The 26,444-nt window shown below is 43.7% G+C and overlaps 1 protein-coding gene across 2 annotated transcripts in view; it reads left to right on the forward strand.

Moving 5' to 3' along the window:
• Positions 1 to 18,762: 18,762 nt before the first annotated feature.
• Positions 18,763 to 26,444, forward strand: part of SNX29 (sorting nexin 29) — a 412,861-nt gene continuing 405,179 nt past the window's right edge. For both annotated transcript variants that reach the window (XM_075285780.1, XM_075285781.1), the window contains exon 1: positions 18,763 to 18,869. In XM_075285780.1, coding sequence (XP_075141881.1) covers positions 18,776 to 18,869 — 94 coding nt within the window. In that variant the 5' untranslated portion in view covers positions 18,763 to 18,775. The remainder of the gene's footprint in view (positions 18,870 to 26,444) is intronic.

Below are 26,444 nucleotides of genomic sequence, written 5' to 3' on the forward strand. Positions count from 1 at the left end.
ATCCTGGTTCCTCCCAACATGACAATATCGCCAGGAAATCACTGACAGAACAGTCACAGTTCATGTCAAAAACAACCAGGGAGCACAGAGATCAACGGGGGACCCAGGATGCATCAGAAAGGGGCCATTGGGGTATCAATAAGGTGAGTATTATTTTTGTTTACTTTTTAAAGGGACTCTGTCACTAGAATGAAACACATCAACCCAGCCCCCCCAATTTACGTTAGGGTCACCTTAATTAAAGGGTGTTATCCCCTTGTGAAACAGTTCCTCCATTGGTGAAATATTGCCATTCTTGTCAATATCCAAATTAGCTCTGTGGAGCAATCAGGACTCTGATACTTACCTCTTTGGAGCAATGGCAATACCCTCGTTGCTCCAAAAGAGCTCATTTACATATTGGCAAAAACAGCAACAGCTCGGCAACGGAGACATCAATTCAAGGGGGAAACACCATTTGATTTGGGTGACCCTAACCAGTTTATCTCTGGGACTAGGTTGATATGTTCCCTTTAAAGCATTCTGTCTTTTTAAAAGTAAGAAAAAAACTATTTACTGGCATGAAAACCACTTTGAGCATCATTACATTTTGCATGTCAACAAAGAGTGCATCAAATGTCCAAACTGCTATTTGTAGGATTTCTACAAGATTTTTTTTTTTTTAACACTCCCTTCCCACTTGCTTAATTGAAAACTTTAATAGATAATAGTAATAATGAATAGCCCAGCAATGACCCAACTTAAAGGGGTTGTCCAAGAAAAAATGGACAACTGGTTTAATTTTTAAATCAAATGGGGGTAGTGAAAAAAAAAATCATACTCCCCTTTCCACAGTGCTACAGTGCCTCTTAGTGCGGTCTGATCTTCTCGGTCCAGTGGTGACGTGTGGGGGAAGTCCCAGCCACACATGACCGATGAGGTCTATCAGTGGCCTAAGCGAAGGGCATGCAATGTCACTATCTATGACATCATGGGACACTTCCTGAGGCCATTCAGCAGCTTCAGCAGAACTTAGGAAGAGACCCGTGAGAAGACACCAGAACAGAAGTATCGGACCCCACTGCAAGGACACTAGAGCATGAGGGACAGGCACGTATGATTGTTTTACATTTTTTTCACCTCCCCCGGCATATAAAAAAAAAAATGCCTGGACAACCTCTTTAAGTTGAGTATTTCCTGGGTGCCAAATCTGATTTTATATTACATTACCAAGAGTCAGCTCCTATAGTTAGAACAATGGCAACATGGACCCAGAAACTGTATAACATATGTAAAATTGTGGACCACACTGGAGCTACATTTTAATGTGATGCAATCCATTTAATTAATGTCTGAAGCTACCCATGAAGCACTAAAGCAGTCCTCTTACCTAAGTGCTTTGGGTGTCTGGCCCTCTGGCATTGCTGTACCACGCAGTCTACTCATTACCCCGTTGTGGTCATTCTGCAGTTATGGTACTGATTTGTCTTGTTACTACTAGTTTACTTAACCATTGACTGGTGTCTTTTCTCTTAGCTTTATGTTAAGTCATCATATAATTTATAAGCTACAATCTTTGTAAAGTCAGTCTTAAGTTTTGTAAAATTTACCACAGGGCGTTGAATCAATAAATTACCTTTCGTGTTCATTACTTAGAAGTTCTTCGTACTTTCTTTATCAGATAGACCGATTCATGGTCATGGTCATGATCTTTCATTTATATTCTGTGTTAGTCTTGTTTTCTCTCCTAGGTTAGGTGTAGACTATTTCAAAGTCAGGCACAGGTCTGGTCAGACCAGAGAATGACACACATTGTGATATGGTTATCTTCCATTCATAGAATTTTTATATATTACTAGCTGGTACCCGCGACTTCGTCTGCGGTGATTGTAGAAGTGGGTAAATACAGGCGCGGGTAAGGTTTTCGTACTGTGTATAAGGTATGGGGTATGAAATGTAACTTTGTATCTTGTTTTTGCTGTAATTCTGAGAGCACATGAGACTTTTGTGTTGAATGTAATTTGTATTTCAGCTGCTATACGGTGTTGGTATAATCTGTACATAGTTTCTTTGGGACAGAGGTATTTCAGGTTAATATACTTCAATATACGACATTGTATGATTTGTTATTTTCCGCCAGTACATGTCAGTTTTGGGCACAGGATACTCTCGAGCAGCCACATAAAGTCTGGCCCTGTGCATGACAGTTTAGTAACTCCATGCGCCTCTTAGTAATAGCAATTAACCCCATCATGTCCCTCACATGATGGGGTTTATTCCTATTAATGTGAGGCACATGGAGTTACTAACACTAAACTAATAACCCCAAATGCCGGACATTAATGAGAACAGTAATCCTATGTACCTGTGTGTTTTTCAGTTTCACTTTGCTAGCAGCTTCCTCTTCTCCTCGGGGAATGTTAGCAGGATGCAGACCACTATAGCAGGCACAGACCTGAGCGATTAAGCTCCACCCCCTGGGTTTCCTGCACCCCTCTCAAAGGGGAGTGTCCTTATGCTTGAGCTCTAGCAGCCCACTGAAGAGACTCTGACTTCATTTAACTCTTGCAGGTCCTGGGCTGCTGGTGTGCCAGTGAAATATGGCAGGAGTGCCACTCTTGGCATGCTGACCTCTGCTGTAGAGGGTAATATGAATTTTGTGGCTTGCTATGGTCCAAAGTGTGTGAGATTGCAGAAATAGTGATGTGAGTTTGGGTTTTGTGGGGGTCCTGGGAAAAACGTATGTGCGCTATTGTGACGAAAAGTAGCCTATTGTGCAATCGAATGTAGTGACTATGTTTGTGGAAAATTTCAGCCAAATCGTATGGTCGAAAGTGTGTGAGATTGCAGAAATAGTGATGTGAGTTTGGGTTTTGTGGGGGTCCTGGGAAAAACGTATGTGCGCTATTGTGACGAAAAGTAGCCTATTGCACAATCGAGTGTAGTGACTATGTTTGTGGAAAATTTCAGCCAAATCGGTGGAGCGGGTTTTGTGTGATTGAGGAACAAACATCTAAATATCCAAACATACAAACACACAAACCCACAAACATCCACACTCACAAACTTTCACCTTTATAACATTAATAGGATTACTTTTGTCAGATTCAAGTTATTTCTGTTACCATTGTGGATTTTTCTTTCATTAAACGACGGGTACCAACAATTTTGTCCACGTGTGTATGACAAAATACAAAAAACTCAATATAAGTAGTGTCACATGCTAGAACATAAATATAGATCCCAAAATATCAGAGCTCCTACTTATACACACTAATAAATTCAAATCCCAGACTAGATGCCGAAATAAATACAGACCCTAGACCAGACCAAGGCAATATTCTAGAGCTGGGGTCGGCAACCTTTGGCACTCTAGCTGCTGTGAAACTACGACTGCCAACATGCCCCATTCACTTCCATGGGAGTTTTAAGAACAGAAGAGCAAGTATGCATGCTGGGAGTTGTAGTTTTACAACAGCTGGAGTGTTGAAAGTTGCCTACCATTGTTCTAGATTACAGAACCTTAACTAGATCCTAGACCTCATATTAAACCTGACCAAAGAAAAAATACAGTTCCCACATAAAGATCTAGGGCCAGACTACAAAACAAGCAGACCCTCTAAGTGCAAAATAAACACAAACTCGAAACTAGAATACTAGAGTGCAGATTCCAGAAGAATGCCCAAAATAAATATAGAGTAAATAAAGGACCCTGGCTTGAAATACATTTTTAATATACACACTTCATTTTCATACTGTAGGCCTTGTCCTTCTTCTAGACCACCCATCAACCATATATTGGTGGGTGGTCCGCAAGGAGACCCCCCCCGGACAGAATACCAACGCTAATGCAAGCGCTGTGCAGTTAAGCACACAGAGCCCATAGACTATAATGAGCTCCGTGTGCTTACCGCGCACTGCCCGCACAATTCATTCATGCGGGCAGTGCGAGGCAAGCACACGGAGCCCATTATAGTCTATGGGCTCCATGTGCTTTGTAAGCACATTGCTTGCATTAGTGTTGGTATTCCGTCGTGGGGGGGGGGGTCTCCATGCGGATTCCTTGCGGACGGAATACAAGCACTAGTGTGAACCAACCCTAAGGCACAAAATAGTGCAGCTGAGGAAGTAGGTAGTGGTGTTTTAGAACATGTCTAAAAGATGAGAAGCCTCCATGAGTGCTATGGAGGAGTCATAATGCAGTTCACCTTCGAGGGAGGGAGGGAAGGAAGGAAGGAAGGAGTCACAATTTTCTCTCCTTTTTTTGTTTACATTTTTCTCAGATAAAGAAAAAGAATGTAAAATAAAAAAAAATAATAAAAAAAAGCCCTATTTATCATCCATAGATGCTGCAGTTATTTATGCTTAAACGGGTTTTATTAAAGATTTTTCAATAAAATACAGAACGAGCAAAAGAAATGGAGTCGAGCAATAATGCAGGAGCATACAAGTCAGCGGGCAGGGAAGCCAAAAAATGCTGCAGTTATTTAACTAACCCAAAGGAAAAAAATTGTTATAATCCTCAAAACAACTTGAGAAAACCAGAAAATGTATCCGGCAATAAACTAGGGAACATGGCCCAGTGCTTAAGTGGTTAAAGACCACTAACTTCATCACCTACAGTCCTATGAAAAAGTTTGGGCACCCCTATTAATCTTAATCATTTTTTGTTCTAAATATTTTGGTGTTTGCAACAGCCATTTCAGTTTGATATATCTAATAACTGATGGACACAGTAATATTTCAGGATTGAAATGAGGTTTATTGTACTAACAGAAAATGTGCAATATGCATTAAACCAAAATTTGACCGGTGCAAAAGTATGGGCACCCTTATCATTTTATTGATTTGAATTCCCCTAACTACTTTTTACTGACTTACTGAAGCACAAAATTGGTTTTGTAACCTCAGTGAGCTTTGAACTTCATAGCCAGATGTATCCAATCATAAGAAAAGGTATTTAAGGTGGCCAATTGCAAGTTGATCTCCTATTTGAATCTCCTCTGAAGAGTGGCATCATGGGCTACTCAAAACAACTCTCAAATGATCTGAAAACAAAGATTGTTCAACATAGTTGTTCAGGGGAAGGATACAAAAAGTTGTCTCAGAGATTTAAGATAAGATAAGATAAGATAATCCTTTAATAGTCCCACCTTGGGGAAATTTCAGCGTGTTACAGCAGCATAGTAATACAGATACAGGATAATACAGAGTAATATGTTACAGACGTAGACACAGTTTCCACTGTGAGGAACATAGTAAGGAAATGGAAGACCACAGGGACAGTTCTTGTTAAGCCCAGAAGTGGCAGGCCAAGAAAAATATCAGAAAGGCAGAGAAGAAGAATGGTGAGAACAGTCAAGGACAATCCACAGACCACCTCCAAAGAGCTGCAGCATCATCTTGCTGCAGATGGTGTCACTGTGCATCGGTCAACTATACAGCGCACTTTGCACAAATAGAAGCTGTATGGGAGAGTGATGAGAAAGAAGCCGTTTCTACACGTACGCCACAAATAGAGTTGCCTGAGGTATGAAAAAGCACATTTGGACAAGGCAGCTTCATTTTGGAAACAAAAATTGAGTTGTTTGGTTATAAAAAAAGGCGTTATGCATGGCGTCCAAAAAGAAACAGCATTCCAAGAAAAACACATGCTACCCACTGTAAAATTTGGTGGAGGTTCCATCATGCTTTGGGGCTGTGTGGCCAATGCCGGCATCGGGAATCTTGTTAAAGTTGAGAGTCGCATGGATTCCACTCAGTATCAGCAGATTCTTGAGAATAATGTTCAAGAATCAGTGACGAAGTTGAAGTTACGCCGGGGATGGATATTTCATCAAGACAATGATCCAAAACACTGCTCCAAATCAACTCAGGCATTCATGCAGAGGAACAACTACAATGTTCTGGAATGGCCATCCCAGTCCCCAGACCTGAATATCATTGAACATCTGTGGGATGATTTGAAGCGGGCTGTCCATGCTCGGCGACCATCTAACTTAACTGACCTTGAATTGTTTGTCCAAAATACCTTTATCCAGGATCCAGGAACTGATTAAAAGCTACAGGAAGCGACTAGAGGCTGTTATCTTTGCAAAAGGAGGATCTACTAAATATTAATGTCACTTTTCTGTTGAGGTGCCCATACTTTTGCACCGGTCAAATTTTGGTTTAATGCATATTGCACATTTTCTGTTAGTACAATAAACCTCATTTCAATCCTGAAATATTACTGTGTCCATCAGTTATTAGATATATCAAACTGAAATGGCTGTTATAAACACCAAAATATTTAGAACTAAAAATGATTAAGATTAATAGGGGTGCCCAAACTTTTTCATAGGACTGTATATATCCAAATCGTTTGGAGACTCAACCACCAAGAAAAACTTGCCTGCAGCAAAAAAATGTTCAGTAGCACTTTTCACGCGGAGTAAAAAATCTCCTTTAATTATACCTATAGGGGTTTCCATAGGTATAATTACGCTGTGCATATTTTTCTACATTGTGTAGATAGGATTTGCTCGAATCCCATCCACTTTGCAGGGATTGCAAAGTGGGGCACTGGCTTAAAACAAGTACAGACCCCTGAGCATAAAATAAATGCTCCAGAATAAATACAGCCCCAAAAATAAATATAGACCATGGAGTCAACAAAGACCTAGACCAGGCCTTAAAACTACACAGACGCTGGACCAGATCCTAGAATAAATACAGACTCAAGACCAGACCCCATTATACTGTATAAATAGACATCAAATTAGATACCAAAATACAGACCCCAGATCTCTGCATATAGATCAATGACCCCCAAAACAAGTAGAAGTAGATACTGCAAATTACAGGACTAGATAAGGGGTACTACACACCGTCCATATAAATAAAATAAGACCAGATAACGAAAATTTCGCTCAGGATACAAGACAAGAGAACAGGGGAAGTGGTACTGTGTGGTGTATCATGATGTCCCCTGGGGTGCGTGATGCCACCCAGGAGGTTGGAAGAAGATGGAGGAGGACCACAAGGGAATGCTGTGAAACCTCAAAGTATAATAAAAGCAATTCTGGTTTGTTCAGCCTGAAAGTAATCTTTGGAGAACCCAAACCCAAGCAAAATGAATCTTTAGATGTTTGTCCTCTAGTCAATACCAGACAAAACACATAGGAAGGTTTGCTACTTCTTCTAATCTAGTGATGAGTTTACCTCTTTCTTTCTTTGACTTCTCCAATAAAATCCATTTATAGTGACAGCATTAGCTTGGGGATTGCCATATCCTGAGATGGATGAGCACTTGTGGCACATTAATAAGAGTCCACTCCAAGTAAGTACAGTGCAACAGCGCATAGACTGAAACAGTATAAAATATAATATTTGGCCATTTAGCCACTACTGTGACCACAGATTGCTATCTAAGACGGTGCCCAGGGAGGAGGGATACAAGTTGGCCTGACTCTGCACCTAAATGTCATATTAGCTTCCCACTGTGTATAAAGTATATAAAAATAAACTGGATAGTTTAAATAATATTCATAGCCTGGTTGAAATGCTGTATGATGAGCATCTGTATGCAATACAATGAGTATATTGTGCCATGCCAGGTAAAGATGGAGGCCCCCCTAGCTCAGGGGCCCCCAGGGAATCCACCTTTTCACATCCAAGTCTGCATTTGTGTGTCATTCACATGACCATGGACTGATTTTTATACACTGTAGACATCTAGAAAACTATGAGGAATCTATACAAAAGGTATATTAGATTGTATATAAATTGTATAAATTTTCAGCATACAAACAGTAACATTTATTTGGCGAAACTATACAACTCCTTTAAGCACCGTATTAGGAAATACTAAGTGAGTAGTGTGGGGATCTCATTTGGAAAACCTTCATCTGTTAGCCAGAGTAGTTACAAAGAGTAAAAGACCTTGTATGTTCCTGCATTACATGAGTTACACTTGAATTTAATGGGAACTATATAATGTCCCTTTCCCCTTTGCACCTTGTAATCAGTTTAATGTTGGGGTGGCCATTCTAATAAAAACAGGATTGTTTAAATTTACTCTATAAATGGACCATGGAGAGATGCTTTGTGGATGGGAGGTATTGTGTCCTCCATTAACACAATGAGCCTGATACTGGCAGCAGACATTAAGGCTGAGACCCCATGTTGCCGAAGCTCAGCTTTTTTGGTTGCAGATTTTGCTGCCTTTTTTAGCCAAAGCCAGAAGTAGATTGGGCAAGAACAGAAAAGTATAAGAGCTTCCTATAGTCCCCATTCCTTTTGTAGTCACTCTTGGCTTTGGCTCAAAAAAACGGCTGCAAAATCCACAACAAAAATAGCTGTGTTTCCACAACGTGAGGCCTCAGCCTAAATTTCCATGTTCCATGTTTTATTGTGTATGTGATCTGTGATTGTCGTCTAGTGATTTACATTTGAGCCCATGGACTAGAGTAGCACTGGTTCTTGAAGTAAGGTGCCATGTTTCTCTAAATTCATCCAACTCTTTGATCCAGAAAAAATAAAATGTAACAAATTTATAGCTTGTACTGTAGGTTACTATGCGTCATGTATAGCTTATTAAAGATGTGCACATTGCCAAAGTGCAGAATTTCCATCATTGATATGCTTGCTGCTTGAGTGATGCTGTACTTACTTGCACAGTCTTTGCCAAGTTTCACATTTAGTGCTTTGCATATCTCTTTGCTTGAATAAATTCTTGGTTTTGCTCAGTTTTTGTTTCCTATTTTCCTTTTTCTTTTAGCAAAACAACTGCAACCAAGTCATGACTCACCTGGGAATGGGGGGAGGGGGACAATTTAGAGTATCTAAAGATACCCATACACATGAGATACAGGTCAGCCGAAGTGGCTAGATTTTGCACATTTCAACTGTAGCTTCCAACACCAAATATGATCTTCTTGCCAAGCTGGAAATTTTGCAGCTTGGTTGGCTGAAACTATATGAGTATGATGTGATCATCCAAGTTCAGCCAATAAATTGCCACTTTGTAGAAGTGCATTGTATTGCATTATCACTAGCAAATGGCTAGAAGACACCTTTAAAGAGGACCTTTCACCACCTCCAACAAGTCGAGTTCTCTACATCAATTAGTAGATGCAGTTTGACTGATTCTGGCACAGTTGGAGTTTTCTCTCAAGCCCCCACCATTCCTGAACAATCAATGCTGTTAGTAGACATGAGTGAATACTATTCGAAACGGCCATTTTGAATACCACACTCTCATAGGAATGAATGGGAGCGGCCGGTGCACGGGAGGTTAAGCGGCCAGACTCCGGCGTCGGCTGCGTGCCGGCTGCGTCCATTTATTCCTATGGCGCAAGGTATTCTAAATGGCTGTTTCGAATAGTATTTGCTCATCTCTAGCTGTTAGCTGTGGCACCCGTTATGCTATTTAGTCTCTGTACCATCCGGAGGGCGGTATCAGGCAAGAGCACACAAGTGTGTGATTCTGATGTCTGACATTGGCTGCCTCTGATTGGAGCTCTGAATCACACCCCCTGCCTGACACAGGCCCTTCTGACATTACTGAGCTGATATAGCACATCAAAACTACCTGTGCTTGTTGCTCAAGAATGGTGGGTTATAGAGAAAAAGCTCCAATTGTGCTGCAGTCTGCGGAGCAGCACCTATTAACAGATGGTAAGAACTTAACAGATCAATTTATCAGATACACTAAAAACATATCCAAAAGGAATCTAAGTGAAGCGTATCCATTTGCATTCATGCATCAATCATGGGGACATTTTAAAACCTAAGGTAAACTTAACTAGGCCTATTAGGGAGGTAGTCAAAAAAAAAGGTGTACCTTATATGGGGGAAATTTGGGCTTATTCACCTGTGACTGGCAGAAACTCCCATGATTTCACCGTGTCCTCTTATTTTATAGCAGAGAGTAAATCTGGACCATGGAAGGACTTGAGTGCTCAAGAAATGGACAAGGGCTTTAAGAATGCCTATACTTAAACTCCATTTATTATATGTTAGTAAATATATATATGTTATATATATTATATTATAGAGTATATATATATATATATCTGATCTGGTACTTTCTCATGTCATCAGTCACTGATTTTCCAAGACAAGTTCTGGAATCAGTATATAATGACGTCAGATCTTATAGGTGTCTGCTGTCTGACATGACTGAGGAATGGATTACTCTTCTCCTTCGGCCTATGCTGTCATTTTCTTTACTTAAAAAATGGGGCACTTAATGGAAAGCAGGTTTCTGTTTTATAATCCACCATTGAATTTATTGGTATGACACATGCAAATGAAAGGCTTGCAAAAAAAAGTAACCACAGCCTAATAATGTAGCAGCCCAAAAGTCATTTAAAAAATTCAATGTATTTCTGCTAAATATATTTCTTTTTACACAGGCAGATTTTCCATCTTCAGTTTAACTCTTCTATGCCAGACATTCTAAGATCCTAGGAATGCTGAGAGTTTCATCTGCATGTTACCCCATGGCTTCCTGCTTGTGCCTTGTTTAGTCTGCATAGAGGCCGAACAGGCTGTAATGGTCTGTACTGTCAGTGGCCTAATATGGGATAAGAGGGAAAGATGGGTTCCCTGACATCCATGCTGCAAACTCTATGGAAAAGAGCCCCAGGTGGGAAGGAAGTAAATGTGTGTCACATGTGACCTAGATGGAGGCGAAGAAAACTAAAGAGAAGGAAGATGTCAACTGAGAGTCAATGAATTTGATTGATTTTTCTAGAAATAGCATGGCACATTGAGGAAGTCTATTTCACGGCCATGGTCCTTGCTTGGTCTACATAGAGGCCAACATTTTACCAGTGTGTTAGGATTGTGCATTAACTGCGGACATGACATGGGTGTCGCCGAATGTTCCTCTGCACAGTCCAGGGTTGCAAGGGTTAACCTGCCTTGCAACAGCCGGGCGTGGTCGACTGGTCTTTGATGGACATGTGGGTCGGCCAATGGACACTCGGATTGGGCAGCTGGGCTATTTGCTGGTGACCGCCCCTTGCCTATATAAGGGGGCTGGTCTAGACGCCCGGGGCTCTATGATCACATTTGAAACCTGAAATTATGTGTGTGTGCATGTATGGGTTCCAGCCTGTAAAACTGAACTGCCCTAGCTAGTAAATGACCCCTGAGATAGCAATGACACTGTTAGTCAGGCAGCATGCTGCCTTGTATGTGTGTGGTGTAACTCAGTAGGGTCAGCTAGCATTCCTTCTCAGACAGGGTGACTGGGAGTGGGCTTGGCAGTTGTTGCCTGGGTGGTTGGGTGGAACTGCACACAGGGTTTACTTGGTCTCTGGCTAGTCCTTGAGTTCAGGCTAGCCAGTTTGTTTATTTGTGCGGCTGCTCTGACTGCACAGGGCTCTGTGAATGGCAACAGAGCGCACCTGGTCATTTAATTTAGCTGGCAGTGACAGGAACTGTTAGCCTTTGTTCTCACCAGGTTGGTTAGTAGTCAGTGGCCCAGAGGGCTCCGTGGGGTTTTCATTTAAGTTTTTTTTAATAAACCCTGCTGACCATAACACAGTGGATCCTAAACTAGGGCTAAAGGGAAGTCAGGAAAGGCAATCCTAAAATCAAAGGTTAATTTTTTTTGTAATGTGCAATATAAATATCATTATATTGTACGGCATTGAGACTATATTGTACTGCATTGAGACTATTGTATAGTAATAATAAAATAAATATAGGAAGAAGAGGGGAACAAGGCTAACTATAGCTCACTATGACTAAGTAGACCCTCATAATAATTCTAAAGCCCTCGTATAATTGTGTTCTTGCCAATATATAACTGTACAAGAAAATATTAAAGCAAGCAAGAAAACACTCAACATACCATGAAATACAAAAATACAAAAATATTTTTATTAACCAGCACAAATACACAAATTTACATAAAATATCAAAAAGGAATACAATTGTACAAAGTACATTCCCAGGTCAGCAAGATGCAAAAAAGTGGACAAGACAAATTGACCCCAAGAGAAACGTATAAAACATACGCACCATACAAACAGCTTATGTCAAAAGTATCAAAATATACCAACCCAACAATACCACAATATATGATATATTAAACCAGTATGTGTGGAAATGTACATCAAGTACCTAATAAATCTATAACAACAATATACATATCCTTATGAGAATAGAAATAAATAGCTACTAACGTGTAAATGTATAACCCACATTAACTAGCAAGGTGGCTACCAGTATCAAAAAGGGTTAATGACTTCAAGGTGCTCACACCCAGTCCATAGCTGGTGTGTCAAAAGCATGGGCTAGAAATGAAATAAACAGTGTCGTACATACCCATAGTGGAAGGTTTCTCAGGGGACCAAAGTAGTAGGGACTGCACACTGAAAATGTCATAACAGCACTATAAACTAAAGATAACAACAATGAGTAAAAACAGCTATGTTAAAAAGCAACCGCACTACCTCCACTGCAACAAAAGGGTTACTAAAGGTCCGAGCAATGTTCTAGAACACAGAAGCACACCAAAACCAAAGGATTCATTTAGGGATTAATGTCGCTAAAGTCCAAATCCACTTGGCCTCACATTGGGCCAAGGGTTTCCTGAGATTGCCACCTCTAATGTTTATTGTATTGTAACAGTAGTAGTAACATTTATTGTTCTGTCAAAATAAAACCGCACATCTATGGAGAAAAAACTATTGGCGTATAAATACTTTTCAGAAGCTATTTACAGGCAAAAAGATTTCTAAATGCCTACAGAGAACTGGTGGCCATTTCTCAGTGTTCCTTTTTGTAATGCACATTAGCATTTGGATTCCGTCTGGGGGAGTCTGCATGGGGACCCCCCTGAACGGAATACCAAACGCAAGTGCAAAGCGCTGTGCTGTAAAAGCGCATGGACCCCATAGACTATAATGGGGTCCATGTGCTTACCGGCAGATGTCCGCAGGGATCGTGCAGACAGGAAAGTAGTTCACAATCCACTCTCCTGTCCGCATGATTCGTGCGGGCAGCGTGTGGCAAGCACCCGGACCCCGTTATAGTCTATGGGGTCTGTGTGTTCTTACAGCACAGCGCTTGCAATTGCAACTGTCCTTTTCATATATATTGTATTGTAGGTATTTTTGTTACAGCTTTGGTCCAGGGCTTTCAAACTGATCACCTTGTCTTACGGTTAAGAAGCAATTTTTTTCTCTGTGGAACAAATTGGCCAAGCATGTCTGTCAGGTTTTTTTTTTTTTGCTTTTTTCTGGATCAACAGCTTAGGTTTAGGTTAAATTCCAATTAATAAATCATGTGTAAATCATTAGAAATGAATGTTGTGTCTCCTTGTCATTGCTCAATATTATAGTGCACGTATGCACGTATGTAAATAGTATTTCAATTGCTCATAAAAATAATTTCCACTTATGTAAATGTCATTTTGACACACTCAACATACAATTGATAACACTCATTCTGAAAGCCACCGTACTGGTTTACAGCATTAAAGGGGTTGTCTAGCTTAGAAAACACAGTATCATATACTTTATTAAGAAATTTTGATCTGATAGAGGTGATCTGATAGAGGTGATCCACCATTCAGGACTCTCATCAGCTAGGGTGGGAAGCGGATGCAGAGACTTGACAAGTATGCTTTAATATGATGGTCCACAGTGTAGAGAATGAAATAGTTTCTCCACTAGGTGGTGACATGGTAGCTAACGCTGTTGGTCGCAGAAGAACATTAAATCAGTATTTTCAGCTCAGACATATAAGTCTCACAGATGTGGGTCCCACTTATGGAACCTGCAACTATGTGGAGAAGGAAAAGCCCCTGACCTGAAGTGTATACAAACAGAAAGTGAGTGGCTAAGTGGTCTGGATGTTTTTTGTAAGTTCCATAGCAGTGAATGGAGAGATGCTACGCCAAAAGACAGAAGGAGGGATAGAATTTGTGGTGCACATTGTGGTGGACATTGAAAGAGCACATTCGCTCTTCAACATCTACATCAATTAACTTGCTACAGCCCTGGAGGCCTTACCAACCCTGAACGGCCGGGAGGTGAAGTTTCTGCTGTACGCCGACGACCTCCTACTCCTGTCCCCCACTGAGAAAGACCTCCAGGAAAGCCTGTCAGTGCTGGAAAAATTCAGCACCACATAGGCCCTACCCATCAATCAGAAGAAGACCAAAGTCATGGTATTTCAGAAGAATGGCCACAACAAAGCCTCCACCCCACAATTCACACTGAACGGCTCCACACTGGAGAAAACCAACAGCTACACCTACCTGGGGCTGGAGCTCAGCCAATCAGGAAGCTTCAAAGCAGCAATAGAAACCCTGAAAGCAAAAGCCTGCAGAACCTTCTACACCATCAGAAGACAACATGTACCACCTCAAACCACCGGTGAGGGTCTGGCTGAAGATATTTGACGCAGTCATCTCCCCGATTCTTCTCTATGGCAGCGAGATTTGGGGCCCAGCCACCTACCTAAACCAGTCTACGTGGGATTCCAGCCCAACAGAGAGCTTTCACCTGGAGTTCTGCAAATACCTGCTCCATGTCCATCGCAACACCTCCAACATGGCCTGCAGGGCAGATCTAGGCAGACTCCCCCTATGGCTCACCATACAGAAGAGGGTGCTAGCTTTCCCGGCAGGGCCGCCATCAGGAATTTTGGGGCCCCATACAGCCTAAGTGTCTGTATCCATCTTCGTCTGCAGCGTCCTCTTCCTTCTCTTCTTCCAGCGGTGGCCGGTAACTTCTAGGCTTCGGGTCTTGGGCAGAGCCGACTGCGCATGCCCAAAAGCCACGAGAAAATGGCCGCTTACTTTACTGTGCAGGCGGCCATTTTCTTGTGGCCTGTGTACACACATTTGCATATTATCTGATCTGCTCCAGGCACTGCAGACAACTTGACATGGGCAAACACCTTCAATCCAAATTGGCAGTTTGTCATTTTTAAACATGCCTGGAAAAATAATCTAATTTGTCGCAAACAGCGAGAGTTTATGAAGGAAGCCAGAAGTCACAGACTTCTTCTCAAGTGGAACTGATGGGGATCATCAACGCCAACAACACATACATTATATGGCGTCGCAGCGAGCTGCTGAGATGCCGGAACAATTACAGGCACGGTGCAAAGAACAACTTCAGTGCCAGGCCAACTTGAGAGCTGCCGAAGCAGGCGGATCATCAACACGCTCATTTTATGGCATCCCATCGAGCTGCTGAGATGCCGCAACAATCACGGGCACAGCGCGAGGAACGAGTTCAGTGGCAGGCCAGCTTGAGAGTTGCTGAATCACCGGAGCATGCGGATCATCAACACCAACAACACGCTCATTATATCGCATCCCAGCGAGCTGCTGAGATGCCGCAACAATCACAGGGAACAGCACGAGGAATGGGTTCAGCAGCAGGCCAGCTTGATAGTTGCCGAATCGCCGGAGCATGCGGATCATCAACGCCAACAATACACTCATTATATGGCGTCCCAGCGAGCTTCCGTGATGCTGGAACAATCCCGGGCACAGTGCAAGGAACGCGTTCAGCGACAGGCCAGCTTGACAGCTGTTGAAACGCCAGAGCAGGTGGATCATCAACACCAACAACATGCTCATTATATTGTGTCCCAGCAAGCTGCTGAGATGCCAGAAATATCACAGGCACGGTGCGAGGAACAAGTTCAGCACTAGGATAGCTTGAGAACTGCCAAAAACGCGGAAGCAGGCAAACCATCAATGGCAGCAATTTGCTGAATATAGCCGGATCATCCACACCAACAACCTGCAGACAAAGTCGCGGGCAGAGGCTAGTTGTATATATATTCTTGCAATAAATATGTGACCCCCCAAGTATGCAATGGAAATATTCACAATAATCTAGGAATGAATCTGAACCTGCCTCAAGGGAGAGCCTGCTGAACTTTTATATACGTTGTTCTTATAGACTTCAATAAAATGAAAAAGATGAGTGGTGAGCGGCCCCTAGGCTGCCAGGATCATTATAAGCAGGAAGTAAGGCAGTATGCTGGCAGTGTTATACAGTATAGTAGTAGAGATACTGTGCAGTGTCCATATAGACCAGGGGTGCTCACACTTTTTCAGCATGCGAGCTACTTATAAAATGATCTACTGCCCACTTTAAAAATGCAGAACAGAAATTTATTTAGAAACCCCCCCCCCAAAGATTCTTTACATGTACAATATACAGTATGCATGGTGTATGCTGGCCAATGTAAGCACAGGTGGGTTGGAGTTGTGGCTTACAATACTTTCTATGGAGCACTGTGTGCAGGTTTTGTCCTTCTTTCTGTCCTATGAATGTGGGGAGTGGTCCCAGCACATGCAACCTCCCAACCATCCCGATTTCCAAGGGACATTCACGAATTTGGTGTCCTGTCCCGTGGTCCCGGTCGGCGGAAGGTATGTCCGGACGCCGATGAGTTGAACACATACGCGAGTAAAGCAGGAGCTGTCACAGCTCAGCTCCTGCCTTACTGCTGCGCTTCGGCGTGTGTAGGCGCAATGTGATGACATCACATCGGGCCTACAACTATGTGAGTGGAGGGAGAGAGTGGCGGGGGAGCGTTGGAAGGTGAATAAGTATTTGTGTTAAACAGTGAGGGGAACGTAATGTAACTATGAAACTGGGGGCATATGGAGGGGGAGAATGGCATCACATTGGGGCAGCTGAAGGGGGGAGAAAGGCATGGCATGACACTGGGGCAGATGAAGGGGGGGGAACGGCATGGCACTGGGGCAGATGAAGGGGGGGAATGTCATGGCACTGGGGCAGATGAAGGGGGGAGAACGGCATGGCACTGGGGCAGATGAAGGGGGGAGAACGGCATGACACTGGGGCAGATGAAGGGGGGGACATGAATCTGGGGGCAGAGATGGGGGTACATGAATCTGGGGCCAGAGATGGGGGGACATGAATCTGGGGGCAGAGACAGGGGGACATGAAACTGGGGGCAGATAAAGGGGTTATATGAAACTGAGGGAGAGATGGAGGAGGGAAATATAATTTACAGGTGACTATAGGAGGATTATAATGTGTGGGGGCACATGAAAAATGAATGAGAATGGGCGGAGTCAACATAAAAGTGGGCGGAGCTAAGTTTGCCGCGGCACGCGCCGCATATTTTGTCCCTCTTTCGGCTCTTCAAAAGTTGGGAGGTATGCACATGCAATAATACACAGACAGCTTGCCATATAGATGTGCTGAGGTATCAGGGCTCCAATGAAGAGCCATTTCCTATGGCAACCAATCAGGCGGCAGCGCTGTTTATAAGACGCGACTGTGTTGGGTGGAACAATATGGCAGCCTGCAGCCGAGTGTAGTGACTTTCTGACAGGCTATGTCCCGCCTTGCATGTTTCTTGCCGTTACTCGCTGCTGTCTGGCCCACAGCCCGCCTGTAACCACCAAATGTCAAAAGAAGCCGGCGGCCGCCGCGTAGAGATCACGTGGCGCCACGCTCCGCCCCCTTTCCATAGCAGGTGAACTAGGAAGCGAGGACCAGTGAGAGTAGGAGACAGCGGCATTCTGTGATTGCCTAGTATCGGCCCTCACGCAGCATGATAGGAAGCCACAGAGTGCCCACGCTGTGACCTCTCCCCTAGGCCCCCTTTCTGCCCAGGGATCCCCGGTGTCTGCTTGTTCAAAGCGCAGGCTGAGAGTCATCTCCGGACACTTGCAGGCCGGGGCCGCCGCAGCCCTGACTGCGAATGAGTGCTGCGAGCGGGAAGCGTGTCATCTTCCAGAGCTGCTTCTTCTGGCTGCATCACGCGATCGACCCATACGTCCTTTGCGATCAACCGGTAGATCACGATCGACGATTGGGCACCCCTGATATAGACAGTACAGGCGTTGAGATACTATGCAAAGTCCATATTAGGAAACCTGCGGACCCCATAGACTGTAATGGGGTTCATGTGGTTTCTGTTTGGTGTCCCCACGAAAAATGCAGAGAGAAAAGTGCTGCTTACAATGCTTTTCTCTTCCCATTTTTCATGTGGAGAGGGAGACGGAATGGCCCTAACGCAGATGTGAACCGGGCCAATGCGCTTTCATTGTTAGTCGGCCAGTACAGCGTTGTAAATAATAACCACATGGTCATCCATTATAAAGATTTCATCTGGGGCCATTTTGAAAACTGCACTGATCTGCAAGATGTGAACACAGCCTAAGGGTGCTGTTAATAATTAGCTGACATGTTTGTCACCAATTCTAAATAATTTTTATATAAAGAGACAAGAAAAATAAGAAATAAGTAAACACTCCCTTTAAGAAGACAGTGCAGGGAGAGCTACTTGCAAACCCTACACACAACATTATTTATTAAGCAAGATTCAGCGTTCTTCCCTCGGTAGACACGTATTCACATTGCCTTCGGTTTGGTGACACTACAAAAACCGAGAAACCTGCCGGTGGTCCTGGCTCCGCCCACACACAACCAGCACACCTGTCCAGAAAAATGATTGGTTGAACTGTCGCCAGGACAACCAGGGGCTTCCCTCAGTCCTGTCACATGGCTTGTGTGCATCACGTGACACGCCCAGAACATGTCCGTCCTGCATGGACGATAATACTTTCACAGGGGAGACAAACTATGAAAATGTCGTCACTCTGTGAGAACTGTGCGCTTCTTGTACGTTTGTCCTCATCGAATGTGTTTATTTAATGAAGGGTTTGAGTCGTATTGTACTGTACAGTTTTAGCTATATCTGCCTTAATAATACCCTGCCGGTTAGTTACATACACCCCTGTATATAGATGGAACATTCCGCCAGTCCTGTATTCCTGTGCTTGTGTATGGGATTTACTATCCGGGGCGGAGTTGCACTTTCCGGTCCCTGTGACTGCTGTTTATTTACCTCAGAGTGTCACAAGCCGGGAACAATGAGTGGTAAGTGCCAGGGGGCGAGGGGAGTGCACGGGAGGGGGTCCTGGTACATGGCAGGTACGTGGCACCAGTCTAGTGGTCCTGACAGGACAGTGCACCCGGTCAGGGACTACTAGCCTGCTCACATGGACATGCTCACCATGCTGCTGCTGAGGTTCACCTGTCACAAGAGAAGCTTTACTTTTCATGCCGGAATCCCCCTTTACATTGAGTGAATGCTTACATAATAGCTATTGTTACTGACACCAGGCATGGCCAGGTGCCCGGAGCCATTGCAGCAGGTGACGTATCATGTGTTATATGTTCCACAGCAGGGTACAGATATGCTGATTCCCAAACATGGACAATTCAGAACCTGGTAAAGTTGGGTGTTTTCTGAGAACTACCATGTATGAGGGCTCAGTTGCCTATGTTGGTTTAGGCGGTTGTATCCAGAATTTCAGCCATTGTATGGTACCAGAGCGACGTGGGTCTATTCACCTCACCTGGGGTACTTTGTAGTTTTTGTACTGCAGAAAGTACTTGCTTCATGTAGCTGGCTGTCAGGGTGGTGACGGGCAGTGACTGGTCATGTGACTTACTACTGCTTTGGCTTACTTGGTGTATAGCCTAAAGCAGGTACATGAACTAATACCGGTATCTAGTACTAAGTACTTTTTGTCTTTTGTTTTTGGCACTGGGAAAAAAATGACAAAAGTGAGCTGAGGCTCTCCGGCATTGTGCAATGGGAATGAGGCCTAAATGGAGGTGTCAGCACCAAAATGCTATGGAACCAGCCCCAGTACCTTTTAGTGCTCAGAGCAACATGGTTTTGTGGAAAAACAAAAAAAACTGCTTTTTATTCTCATGCAAGTGAGCTCAGAGTGCACCAGGGACATGTTCTGGGGCGGCTGAGCATCTTCTTCTTGCTCAGTACCCTTCCAGCAACATTGGCTTGGTCAGAGTTTCTGCCACCTCCCCCTGAGCAAGTGGAAGACCTTGCTATGATGCTCAACTGCCTCAGAACATGGCCCGATGTGCTCTTAGCTCATTTATATAGGAATAAAAAGCTTTTTTTTCCTCTTAGAATAAAAGGGATCCTATCTTTGAAACACATTTTTTTTTCTCCCTAACATGTTGGAATAGCCTTAAAGGGGTATTCCTATAACCCTTGTTCACCAACCTGCAGGGCTCTGGGCTCTGTTCACTTCCTGGTTTTCTGGGCACATTCGTGGGCGGGGTTTCACTTGCTCTGCTATCTGCTATGTTTGCAGTTAGTAATGAAGGATTGATTGTAAATGCATTACCACAGTATGAAGCTTATGTAGAGGATGATGTAGCAGAGCTGGATTTGAGTCAGCTTGCATAACATACAGAGGTAATGGACTCCCTATCTCAGCGCTTATTAGTCAAAGAGCTTAAGATAGACAGCACAGAGCTCCCCCTCCCCTATCTGAGGAGCTCCATTACTTGTCAGACATAAGCAGCATTCAGCCCCTCCCTCCCCCCCTGAGAGCAGGCAGCTAAGTCACTTGGGAAATGAGCAGATAAGCCCAGTGGCCATAGAAACACAGTGTCAACAATGAAGTGAATAAATTAAGATAGCAGCCAAACAAAGTAGTTTTGATAAAGCAATGTATTTAGGAAAAGTCTTAAATCCACATAAACTAGCAGTATAGATAGGATCCTTGTTATGGGACAACCCCTTTAAGAAAGGCTATTCGTCTCCTACCTTTCCCTGTCTTCTCCGCTGCCGTTCACCTGCAATCCCATTTTTTCTCGGTATGTAAATGAGTTCTCTTGCAGCATTGGTGGCGGTCCCTAGCGCTCAAAGAGCAATAGGGGCGTCCCCAATGCTGCCAGAGAACTCTCCAGCGCCGCGTCCATCGTCTTCTGCAATGTGGTCTTCACCGCGTCTTCTTTCAGTGGTGTCTTATAACATGCCCGCAGCCACAAGAAAAATGGCCGCTTACACAGAATTGTTTTGTCCCTTAGGGTGCATTCACACTACGTATACGGCAGCTTATTCTGAACGTAAAACACGTTCAGAATAAGCGGCGTATAAAGCAGTTCCATTCATTTCTATGGGAGCCGGCATACGAGCGCTCCCCATAGAAATGAATGGGCTGCTTTTTTCACTATGAGCACTCCCATTGAAGTGAATGGGAAGTGCCCGCGAGTACGGCTCGGAATGAGCAGACCTAGCCGTACACGCGGGCACTTCCCATTCACTTCAATGGGAGTGCTCGTAGTGAAAAAAAGCAGCCCATTCATTTCTATGGGGAGCGCTCGTATGCCGGCTCCCATAGAAATGAATGGAACTGCTTATGTGTTTTACTTTCAGAATAAGCTGCCGTATATGTAGTGTGAATGCACCCTTAAATAAAAATCTAAAACTTTGCAAAAATATTTCTTGGAGTCACCATTTTCTCATACCTGCATGAAGCCAGATGTACTTTTTAATTATACTATTTAGGGAATGTCTATTTCTTTTTATTCAAATTTTTAGTTTAAAAAATGGCGGCATTGCAAATGGCTAGCAGTTCTATTACACACTGCTTAGAGCAGCCTGTAATAGAAGGTAATGTCAGAGAAGCATGATATAATACAGCAGAAGTCTGGCAGCTATGGCACTATCTACTATTTAAATACACAACATCTGCTGTCTTAATATGTTGGATGTCGGAAATGGGTTAAAGAGGTTGTCCAAGACCTCATGTGCTTTGGATACTGTTGACCTATCCATGGAGCTGCAGCTGCCTGGTGCTATTGCTACCATATACAGTTTTATAGTGGTGGTGCCAGGAACTGAAACTCTTCTTCCCATTCATTTCGAAAGAAGCAGAGCTGTTTCTAGCCATATACACTGTATACGGCTCTCCACAGCTGGATCAGTTGTTTAGTGCGAGGTCTGGGTGTAGGACCTCCACTGATAGATATTGTTGACTTATCCACAAACACATGGGTTCTTGGACAGCACCTTTAATATATACAACTCAGCCCAGCCCAGGAGTCCCAATTGTTTAAAAATAGTCTACCACCTCCCCTGAGCTTAATACATTGCCTCCTCTGTTATATATTATAGTAATAAAATAATACCTTTTGTTATGTATGTCGCTTATAATTTTGGAGAAAAACAACTTTGAACTCCTATGCAAATGAGGCAGTTGGTGCACTGGGGGCGGGCCTTTAGCTCTCTTGAGCACTGCTCTTGCTACTCAGACCCCTACCATTTTTTCACTTGATCCATTATACTTGAGCAGCATGAGAAGCATATAGCATGTTATTTTTTTTTATTCAGGGATCAGATACGGACATGATGGGCCAGAGTAAAATGGAAGCTTTGTTGATGTTTTTGATGCAATTTTTTTTTTTTTTTTTGACACCACAATCCTGACCCTGGTAAATGTCTGGATTACTATTTCAGTAAGTGGGATTAGGCAAAAATGCACTTAATTCTCTAACCAAAATGCCCCCCTCTCCCTTTCATGAAGGATTTGGGTTGATAACATGAAAAAAAAAAATGTTACCTGTCCCCGGGGGTTGCTGAAGTCTGAAGGGTCTGTGTCTCTGTTTTCCTGTCACTGCAGCCTGTCGGCTCCTCTTTGTTCCCTCACAAATGGTTCTATACCTAGCGGCATACCACCTAGAACTTCATTTCTGGTGTCATAATAAAGCTGGGATTTGGTTTAAGACCTATAGAGCTCCCACTGTCGACTGCTTATTAAACTGGCTTTATCTCCAATTGTATCATAGCTAGCTGACAGGTCAGCTTTAAATGAGTATACCCCCGAACATACTGAAGACCTATCTTTAGGATAGGCTATTGGTATTTTATCACATGGGTTCTGACCCCCAGACCTTGCACTGTTCAGCTGTTCTAGCTGTGTCCAGTGTCACTGTATAGCAGCCATGCCTGTGTACCGCATCTTGGCCAGTATTTACTTTAGTAGGAGCAGAGCTGTAATGTTAAAGGGGCTCTATCATTAGATTTTCCGGTTTTTAGATAAACATATGCCTGAATAGCCTTTAAAAAGTCCCCCTGTTTTTCTGAATTACTGTTAAAATGTATATGCAAATCAGTCCTACCATACACAGTGGGCGTTCCGTGCACAACCCCCTGCGTCATAGCTTGTTCACGCCTTCCTCTCTTTTGACTTCCTCCTCCTTGCGATTCACTTCCTCCAGCCCAGCGGTTTCATTTGAAATCTTGCACATGTGCAGTAGCGGGTAGGAGGGGGTGTGCATGGAACTCAGGATTGATTGATTTGCATATACATTTTAACAGTAATTCTGAAAAACGGGGGGGGGGGGGGGGAGGGGGTTTCAAAAACGATTAGTAGCACCTGAACAGCCTTTTTAACCCCTTAAAGAGGACCTTTCACCATTTTGCCCACAGGCAGTTCTATATACTGCCAGAAAGCTGACAGTGCGCTGAGTTCAGCGCACTGTCGGCTTTCCCGATCTGTGCCCGGTGTGAAGAGCTTACGGTCCGGTACCGTAGTGCTCTATGGTCAGAAGAGCGTTTCTGACAGTTAGCCAGAGACGTCCTTCTTCACAGCACAGCCAATCGCGCTGTACTGTGGAGCAGTGAGGAACGCCCCCTCCCTCCCTGATAATGCTCGTCTATGGACGAGTACTGCGAGCAGAGGGAGGGGGCGTTCCTCCCAGCTCTCACAGCACAGCGCGATTGGCTGTGCTGTGAAGAAGGACGTCTCTGGCTAACTGTCAGAAACGCCCTTCTGACCATAGAAGAGCTACGGTACCGGACCGTAAGCTCTTCACACCGGTCCCACATCGGGAAAGTCGACAGTGCGCTGAACTCAGCGCACTGTCAGCTTTCCGGCAGTATATAGAACTGCCTGTGTGCAAAATGGTGAAAGGTCCTCTTTAAGGACCAGGCCATTTTTTTGGTTTCGCATTTTTGTTTTTCCACATTTCAAGAGCCATAACTTTTTCATTTTTCAGTTCAGTCACATGATGGCTTATTGTTTGCGGGACAAATTGTACTTTGTAATGGCACCATTCAATATGCTGTGCAATGTATTGGGAAGCTGGAAATAAATTCAGAATGAGGTGCAATTGGAAAAAAAATGCATTTGCGCCATTTTCATATGCATTTAATTTTTACAGTAGTCTCTGTTTGGTACAAATGACATGTTAACCTGTGTTCTACGTGTGAGTACGAACACGGTGATACCAAATTTATATACCGTATATACTCGAGTATAAGCTGAATTTTTCATCACAGCTTTTGTGCTGAAAAAGCCCCCCCAGTCCTCAAGCTCAGGAAAGGGACAGACAGACAACCAAAACACCTCCTCCCCATCCCCAGCACTAGCAACTACTGCACCCAAAAACTCCGACCATTTTAATTTTTTTAAATTTTCCACTAGCTGCTGCATTTCTCCCCCTCCCCAGGCTTATACGCGAGTCCAATAAGTTTTTCCCGTTTTTTTGTGGTAAAATTAGGGGCCTCGGCTTATATTTGGGTCGGCTTATACTTGAGTATATACGGTAGTATTTTTAATGTTTTGATACTTTTTAAAAAATTAAAAACTATACAAAATAGAAAAAAAAGTTTGTCGTCATGTTCTGACACCTGTAACTTTTTTTATATTTACATGTATGGAGCTGGTTGCGGTGTCTTTTTATGCGGGACAAGATGATTTTTTTTATTGATACCGTTTGGGGAAAGATCTGATGGTTTAAACACTTTTTATTAAACTTTTTATAGGAGACAAAGTGTTGAGAAAAACGCTATTTGGCTATTTTTATTGTTTTTGCCGCTACGCCGTTCATAGTATGGTATAAATGTTTTAATATTTTAATAGTTTGGACATTTTGGAGCGCAGGGATACCTAATATGTTTATGTTTAAAGGGATTCTACCATTAAAAAACTTTTTTTTCTAGGTAACACGTCGGAATAGCCTTTAGAAAGGCTATTCGTCTCCTACCTTTGGAAGTGATCTCCGCTGCGCCGTTTGTTCAAAATACCGGTTTGTACTGGTATGCTAATTAGTTCTCTTGCAGCGATGGGGGCGTCCCCCAGCGCAGGAGATGTGATGGGGGCGTCCCCATTGCTGCTCGAAAACCGACTCCAGCGCCGCCTCTGTCTTCTTCTGCATCCTCCCCTTCCTTCTTCGACTGGACATCGGACGCCTTCGCAGTACACTCTGTTCAGCGAACTTCGCCGATCGTACTGCGCATGCCCGTGGCCATAGTGCCGACACCACAAGTTCGCTGAACAGAGCGTACTGCGCAGGCGTCCGACGTCAAGCCGAAGAAGGAAGGGGAGGATGCAGAAGAAGACAGAGGCGGCGCTGGAGTTGGTTTTCGAGCAGCAATGGGGACGCCCCCATCGCATCTCCTGTGCTGGGGGACGCCCCCATCGCTGCGAGAGAACTAATTAGCATACCGGTACAAACCGGTATTTTGAACGAACGGCACGGCGGAGAGCACTTCCAAAGGTAGGAGATGAATAGCCTTTCTAAAGGCCATTCCGACGTGTTACCTAGAAAAAAAAGTTTTTTAATGGTAGAATCCCTTTAATGTTCTTTATTTACTTTTAGATCTGATCTGGGGAAAGAGGGTGATTTGAACTTTCATTTTTTTTATTTTTTATTTTAATACTTTTAAAAACTTTTTTTTTTTTCTTTTTTTTACATTTATGATCAGACCCTTTAGGTACCTTGAAAGCTAGGGGGTCTGAGCGCTCATACTATTCACTGCAATACTACAGTATTGCAGTGAATAGCAAAATCACAGCAGTTCTTTTAGACGATGCCTCTGTCATCGTGCAGTAGAACCAATGCTATGACAAGCTTGGAAGCCTTCAATAGGCTTCCGGCTGTCATAAGAACTGATCGCCGCCCTCCGGTGACGTTCAGGAGGGCGGCGATCGGCGGAAAATGGCGGCGCCCGTACCGCCTGTACAATTTACATGCTGCGGTCGCATTTGACTGCAGTTTGTAAAGGGTTAACAGCAGCGATCGATGCGGGCACCGACCACTGCTGTTAGCGGCAGGTCTTGGCTGTATTATACAGCCGGCATCTGCCCTGTATGGAGCGAGCTCAGCTCCTGAGCTCTCTCCATAGATCCCCATGCGACCGATGACGTAATAATACATCAAAGGTCACTAAGGGGTTAAAGGCTATTCAGGCATATGTTTATCTAAAAACCGGAAAATCTAATGATATTGCCCCTTTAAGGCAAAGCCTCGGTACAGTGGATCCACAGCTGAAATAGAACTGTAAGTAGAATGGACATATCTCATACATCTTAGGGCTCGTTCACACGGGGGGCGGTGGGGTGGATTTTGACACCGAGACTGATGCGGGGAGCCGCGTCACTCTCGGGTCAAAACCCGCCTGCCACGACCGTCACGGCTTTCCCCTCCAGAGCCGGCTCAAATGAACGAGCCGACACTGGAGGTTGCTCAGCGAGCTGTGGAATCCACCTGAAGAAAGGACAGCTCACTTCTTTTTTTTTTCGCCTAGCGTTAAAAAAACGCTAGCGGAAAAAAAAAGCTAGCCCTCTAAATAGACTTGCATTGTATGGAGGCGGATTATGACGTGGATTCCGCTGTCAAAATCCG

The sequence above is a fragment of the Leptodactylus fuscus genome, chromosome 8, assembly GCF_031893055.1.
Source record: "Leptodactylus fuscus isolate aLepFus1 chromosome 8, aLepFus1.hap2, whole genome shotgun sequence".
NCBI classification, from domain to species: domain Eukaryota; kingdom Metazoa; phylum Chordata; class Amphibia; order Anura; family Leptodactylidae; genus Leptodactylus; species Leptodactylus fuscus.